General features: G+C 33.7%; 1 protein-coding gene across 3 annotated transcripts; it reads left to right on the top strand.

Annotated features, from left to right (window-relative positions):
* The first annotated feature begins 4,227 nt into the window (after nt 1-4,227).
* LOC127803068 (RING-H2 finger protein ATL52-like) lies at nt 4,228-7,235 on the top strand. Of its 3 annotated transcripts, none has more exons than XM_052339084.1 (2): nt 4,228-5,703; nt 7,089-7,235. In XM_052339084.1, the coding sequence occupies exon 1, from the start codon at nt 4,432-4,434 to the stop codon at nt 5,671-5,673; it is 1,242 nt and encodes a 413-aa protein (XP_052195044.1). In that variant the 5' UTR covers nt 4,228-4,431; the 3' UTR covers nt 5,674-5,703; nt 7,089-7,235. The 3 variants fall into 3 exon arrangements, with proteins under 3 accessions (XP_052195044.1, XP_052195046.1, XP_052195043.1); XM_052339086.1 differs by lacking the exon at nt 7,089-7,235 and adding an exon at nt 6,907-7,019; XM_052339083.1 differs by lacking the exon at nt 7,089-7,235 and adding an exon at nt 6,132-6,557.
* Nucleotides 7,236-7,466: the final 231 nt, after the last annotated feature.

The raw sequence follows: 7,466 nt of genomic DNA, 5'->3' as shown, positions 1-7,466 counted from the left end.
CGCTGGGGCTGCTCAGTTGTTGTTTGCTGCTAGTCGACCGCTGGGGCTGCTCAGTTGTTGTTTGCTGCTAGCCTTAGGTTCCCAATGCACAAAGCAATTTTAACCAAGAGAAGATTAAGTGGGCTGAATGATGAATCTTGGGTTGAGAAAATTTAGTGGGTTTATGGCTAAGGATTAACAATAGGCTGAGTCTAGAGGAAATAAGCTATGATTTCATTGTAGCTTATGTGCTTACAAATATGGAGAAAGCAAAGGAAATCACCCCTATAAATAGGGAGAAGGCAAGGGGAAATTAGAAAGAAGAAGGCAATGTGGGTTGAAGAAGAAATTGGAACGGAATAGGCAGTGTGTAAGCTAAGGATCAAAGGTAAGTGAGAAAAGTCTGAGTTTGGGTTGAGGTTGATTGCAGTAACACTTATCTCATAATAGTTCTTTTTACCTTTACTTATTATGCCTCATTTTGCTAGAGAAGACTTGCTAGAGAAGTCTTGAGTCGTGATGTTGGCAATCCTATTGCTTTGGAGGATTTAAGGAACATTAAGGAGATTATAAAAAGCTAGAAGCAAGTTCTCTAAGAGTTAATATTTTTCTGTTTTTTGTGCAAATTACATTATCATGATTTGTATATGATGATAGGGGAGTGCTTAGCATGAGATTATGGATTTTGGGGATGAAATCGAGTTCGTGTTAGGGTACAGGAAAAATTGTATGGGGCCATCAAGAGTTCGGGATGAATGAGGTGGACGAGTCTGTATGTATGATTTATTTCATGTTTTTCTGTGATTGTCATGAATTATGATTTACTATTTTACATATTGTCTTTATCGTGTTATGGTGACACTCCGAGGAACTGGAGGCGTCACAATGGGTCCGAGATCCGAGGTTCATTTTGATGCTTTGATAGAGTTCATTGCTGTGGCTAGGAACGAAGTTGAACCTCAATGTCACATATCATTCGCCAACAGTGTGTGTTGGAGCGGGTGGTTCGGACTTCAGATCATTGAGGATATTCTAAGGGTATCTGATTGATTTTTAAGACAATTTTGCATCTGTGGCTGGTGGAGTTTTGTCTTAAAAATAACTACAAAAGTAGCACCGACGCAACGCCGTGTGAGGTGTTGTATCACAGAAGGTTTGATGTGACGATGAAACACCAAAAATATTATTATAGTGTAAGCTTGTGATTCATAAAGAATTATTACATAAAGTGTAAGGGTTATTCAGTGATCCAAATGCAAATGAAATAGAAAAAACAAAAAGATAAATTAATATTAATATCAAACTCGCTTTAAACCATGTTTTATAAAATTATAAGCGTGTATCTACACACACATAGATTTTATGAAAATTGTACATATTATATAGATTTTATGTTTGTAAAAATGCCCCCTAAAATATATGGGTCGATCAGAATAATGTTAAAATAAATTAATTTTATATATTTTGAATAAATAAATTTAAATATATATCACTTTGAACTAATAAAGTATTTATTTAAAACTCGTTTAATATAAATGAGTCAGATGGAATCTAAATTTAGAGTTAAAACCAACCACAAAAAACAAAATCTTAAACAAATAAACTTTAAATCTTATTTTAAACCCAAATCTAATAAAAATCTAAATGAAGGAACTTAAATTAACTTACTTTCAACCTTAACTAAACTAATAAAAAGGTACCCAGCTGAGGCAGGTCCTATGCTTCTTTGCCCACATTTTCAACACATTGAGTCGCCATATATAGCACCTCATCTATATAACATAAACAGCCTACCCTACCCTACCCTACCCTGCGCTACTAATTAATACCTGCCACGGTTCATATATAGTATAGTATTTGGGATGTCAGAAATTGAAAATAAATAAAAAAAATTCTTGGATGGTTATTATGATATTCTTATTAGTAACTATAAAGTTAATTTATTATAAGTTCAAATTGTAAAATGACAATTTTCTCTCTTTGACTCTCGCAAAATGAGAAATTTTATTTTATAATTAATAACAATGGACGGTTGTATAGAAGTTGACATATATGTAAATAAGAGAGTTAAAGTGTAATTTAAATGTTACAAATACATCAATTTAAGTATAAAGTATACAAAATTTTGATTTATTGCAAACTTTATTGAACATGTTCTCTCATCCCATGCTGATTTTCCAAGTTCCTATGAGTCTAGTGACCCCCCACAATAGCTAATACAGTCTTAAGTCGGTTACAAATTAGTAAGTCTACAAATTAAATAAATTTTTATGGGTTTATTTAAAATGAATGATTTGTCTTATTATTAAAATTTTTTATCGATAAAACATATAAAGCCGTCGGTGCTTATTTTATAGAGTATTTATCATTTATTAGAAAATTATTTATAATAATTATTGTTTCTCTTGACACGAATCAATATAGAGTTAATTTTGTTCGTTTGATTTTTGTATATAACAAAGTTATTAGGAAATCTAATTTTGTGAATGATTTTTTATTTTGAATGAAATATTTTATTTATCAAAAACTAAAAGAAAATTTTTGATGCTTTCTACTTTGGTAATCATTCAATTCACATTTGAATTTCCTATTTTACCCTCCATAATATGACCATTTCCGGACTAGGATCCGAGGGGTAAAAGGGGAAATGGAAATGCAATAATGGAGTATTCAAGTCAAAAACACATCTAAGTCAAACAACGCTTTCTATTTCCTTTTAACAAAAACAACCCCAAAATCAATCCACTTGTTGTATTTAGAGCATCTCCAATGTTGGACACCAAATTGGACGCTAATTTGGTGTCCAACAGTGATTTATACCAATTTGGTGTCCACCATTTTGGTGTTCTCTCCAACGTGTAACACCAAATTGGTGTAAAAGAAAATTTTTAAAGAATATTCTATAAATAAATATTTAATAAATATTAATAGTATAATATAATTAAAAATAATTAGTCATATTTTATAAACAAATTAAAAATTACAGTAATAATTTTTTTATATTTTTTTCAAAATATGTTATTCTAATTAATTTTTTTACTAAATTTTTAATTAGTTATTTTTGCCTAATTTTTAGCAAACTAATTGTTTATCCACCTAATTATTTATCCATCTCATTTTTCAACTAATATTTTAAATCAAAGAAACTATTTTTCCAATAAATGTTTTTTTCACTTAATATTTCAATTAATTTTCTTATCTTCTTTTTTTTCACTATTTTTCCAATAAATGTTTTTTATTTTTAAGTCATGTTGTTGTTGTTGTTTTTATTTTAAACTTTTTTTTTCTATTTTCATCATGTATTTTTAATTTAAGTTAATGGAAATGTTATTGCTTTTTATTATATTATTGAATTTTTACATTAAAAATATTTTCTTTCTATTAAGTAATTATTAAAATAAAAAAATTCATATACATAAATAAAAATAATTCATTTTATATTAACATAGTATTTATAAGATATATTAAATATTTTAAAATATATTCAATATTATACTCATTTTATAGATTTTAATAAAATATTTCTATCAGTATATATTTTTTGTAATAATTTAATTTATATTTCTAATTATTAATCAAATATACAAATATAATCAAAATGATAAAGGATACAAAGGGAATAAATTGTTTTGAAGTTATATAAAGAGGGGTAAGATTGGAAATAAAATAAAAATAAAAAATTGGTGTTGATGAATAGTGTAACACCAAATTTGGTGTTACACTATTCACTCAACACCAAATTTAGTGATTGAAACTTGTGCCCAACACCATTTTGGTGTATTCATTGGAGATGATTCTACGCCAAAATGCAATTGGCGCTGCATTTGGCGCATTCCTTGGAGATGCCCTTGGAAGGCCAAATTGCGAATTACTTGCAGTTGCAAGCATGCCATTTGCTCATTCATTCTGCTAATTATAAAATAATTAATGAAGTAGCTGAGCTGCTAAACTTGAATTTTTTTTTTTTGTCTTCTTCTTCTTCTTCTTCTCTTCTTAATTAGAAATCCTTTTCTTAATCAAATTTCATTTCATCAGCCGTGTAATAGATTATATGTTAACAAAGTACAAGTGATAGAAGGATGTGACATTACCTGCTTAATTTTGCCTTCTATCTTTGTGCAATGTATTAATTTGTAAATGAAAACACGGTAAGACTTGTTTAAGGGCTATTGGGACTTTGTTTGGATCCCACCATGACGTTAACGCGGAAACGGCTCTACTTGCCTTTTTGACTTTTTTTGGAAGGAAACCAAACAGAACGCAAACGAAACGATCAAGGAAACTTCTCCCAGCCTTCCTCTGAAAGTGGTAGCGAAATGCCCCAATTCCCAAATCAAAAATCAAATTATCCATTTTCCACCAACATCCATTCAATTTATGGTATCTGCTGGAACCCATTAAACTTAAACTTCTAATTCCCAATTTTCATCTTCCTCCTCTGTTTCTTCGATCATGGAATTTCATCACAGTGAGCTATCGCCTCCCGCACATTGCATTTATGCTGGTTGTAATGAATCCCTTCACGAAGATGAATATCCTCCTCCTCCTCCTCCTCCTTTTCCTTTCCCTCCTAAAGAAGCTCCACCACCTGTTGATGAAGGCTCATCACATGTCTCTCCTCTTCCTAGTGCTCTTCCTGGAAAAGGCAACCATCTTTCACCTGTTGTGGTCGTCATGTTGTGTTTTCTTGGTGCTGCTTTTCTCCTTGTTAGCTACTACACTTTTGCGAAGAGATACAACTCAAACCCGAGCAATTCTCGGAGGAGAAACCGGCCAAGGACTGATGATGATCAAGAGGATTTTGTCAATGAGAATCATGGTCCTGTTCTTGACCACCACATATGGTATATCCAAACAGTTGGTCTACAACAATCCGTTATTGATTCTATTGCGGTGTTAAAGTACAAAAGGGGTGAAGGTTTGATTGAGGGAACCGACTGTGCTGTTTGCTTGAGCGAATTCCAGGAAGATGAGAGTCTCAGGCTTTTGCCCAAGTGTAGCCATTCCTTTCACATTCCTTGTATTGATACATGGTTAAGGTCGCACAAGAATTGCCCGGTTTGTCGTGCTCCAATAGTCTCCGATGCCAATACTGCTCCTGTCAATGCGTCGGAGACAAGTGTCAACCGTCCCGGGTTGGGGGCAGAGACCCTGGTGGAGAATTTAGATAGTTATGACGGGTTGGGAAGCGATCGGGTGGTGGGAGGAGATGGGAGCGGTGAAATGGGACATGGAACTGATCGCTTTGATGGATTGACCAGTGAAGAAGGAACTAATGCCGATTTTGTGGCAAAAAATCCACATTGTTTCAGCATAAAGAATTGTGAGTTTCGGGTACTAAGCGACTTGGCTGACCATCGCGTGGAAGTGGAACAAGAATTGCAAGCTGTGAGAAGATCAGTTTCAATGGATGCCTCCTCTGCTTCAAGGATTCATCTTGCTGTGGCTAACATTCCGCGGGTGGAAACTGAAGTGGGCTCGAGTAATCAATTAGTACAAATGAAGAGATTGGAGTTGGGGAAGGATGATAAAAGGGTGAATAGAAGCTTAAGCATAGCTAGACTGATGAAGAGTCCTTCAGGGGGATGTTTGCAAATGGGGCCTATTGTGATGAAGAGGTCATTTTCTTCCAGGGGAAAGTTCTCTTTGCCAAGGATATACAGCAGAAGCCAGGACTCTGTTTTACCATTGTGAACATCAACCATACCCCAATAACTTTGCCAGGTGAGAGACTCAATCATATAGAATTCTTAGAAAAAACAGTATAAAGCACTTAAGCAAATAGGAAGACTGGATACTGTGTAAGTTGACATTAAACCCAAATGAAGCTGATTATGGAAGAGCTTAGTGGGGAATATGGATCCAAAAATTACAATATCTCTATTTCCTTCTCACACAATCAACATGCATAAGTGAGCAAGAGTAGGCCTTCCTTGTCACTTCCCTGATACTGAACTGGCAGTATGGATTTACGAACAAGATGTTAAGTTACAATGCCGAGGAAAGGTTTCTTCTGACATGTTTATATCAGAGAAATTTACTGAATACATTGCTTTTTCACATTCACTTGATACTATTTTCTCACAAAATAGACCAATTTTGTTAGTCACACCGATCTTTTTTCTTGTTCATTGTATCTGGTTTTATTTAAGGTTTTAATTCGGACTGCTTAAGAGATATTAGTAAGGTTTATGGTGGAAATTTGGTAGCCAAGCACTGCTGAATCTCAGGTTAAAAAATTTGTGAAAGTGAACAGAGAGCGTAGGTTTTCATTCAGACTGTTCAAGGCCAAATGAGGATGATTATCAAAGAGCTTATTGGTGTAATATGGCTCTCAAACTTGCAATACCTATTTCTCGATAACACAATCAACATGCAGAAGTGAGCGAGTGCAGACCTTCCTCGTTGCTTCCCACGCAGGGAACTGGCAATTTGGATTTCCTTATAAGATGTTAAAGTTAGGATGTCATTGAAGGTTTCTTTGGATGTATTTCCATCACATAAATTTACTGGATGCATTGTATTTTCTCATTCAGTTGATAATATTTTCCACAAAAATAGATTAATGTGGGTTGCTATGCCGAGTTTTGTTTGTTCACAGTATCTGGTTTAACATTAAAGGTTTTTAAGACTGACTAGGAGATGTTAGCAAGGTCTATGATGGAACTTTGGTACCCAAACACTACCCAATCTCATGTTACCAAATTTCTTACAGTGAACAAAGGTGTTTTAAAATAGAACATTAAATGGTGATCCTTCTTTTTCCTTGTACAGCAAGTCCTTCTATATTGGGGTTATTGCTCTGTGAAGATGTCGTATTCTATCATTTTTATGTCATTTTCTTTCGGCTATTTCCTTACTAATGTTTCCTAGGAATACTTGGGAAGAAAAATGATAACTTAACTTGTTAAATGGTGTGGAGTTCAGGTGGCTGTGGTATGATTCTGGGTTTTCTTTATCATCCCATTGAACAGATTTCTATGGAGCAGAAAAAGCAAAAGTCAAATGAAATTACATGTCCCTGATCGTTAAGAAACTCCAAACTTTATCACACTGTTTCTTATACTAAAAAATACATATGCGGTACTGCCCTATGTTTTATATGTCAGGTTTGATCTCAATAATTGCATTCCAAAGGCTTTCGTCTGGTTCTATGGCAAACACATGGGGTCCTATTTTTTCTCAGTTTACGGACTCTGACCTCTATCTCTGGTAGGCTTTGGATGAAGGAAATAGCCAAAACAACCATGCGAATGTGTGATCTTTGTGTAGCTAATAGCTTCAAGTATTAAATATAAAAAATACATATATGGTGTGTGTATATTCTTGCCTATACCAAATTGTTGGGATTAATATACCCAATTCTTAATTTGAAAAACTTGTGAGGAAACAAAGTCGTAACCAACCAAGTATCAAGTGCAATTACAAAAATAAAAGGAGATAATCAATTTATGTGAAAAATCCCCTCAATGTGAGGAGTAAAAACT

Source organism: Diospyros lotus, chromosome 6, assembly GCF_014633365.1.
Source record: "Diospyros lotus cultivar Yz01 chromosome 6, ASM1463336v1, whole genome shotgun sequence".
NCBI classification, from domain to species: Eukaryota; Viridiplantae; Streptophyta; class Magnoliopsida; order Ericales; family Ebenaceae; genus Diospyros; species Diospyros lotus.
The sequence above is the reverse complement of the archived record's forward strand: the minus strand, read 5'-3'. Positions and strand labels throughout refer to the sequence as shown.

Excerpts from the sequence above, each read along its gene's own strand:
- LOC127803068 (XM_052339084.1), top strand. The coding sequence starts at position 4,432 with ATGGAATTTCATCACAGTGAGCTATCGCCTCCCGCACATTGCATTTAT.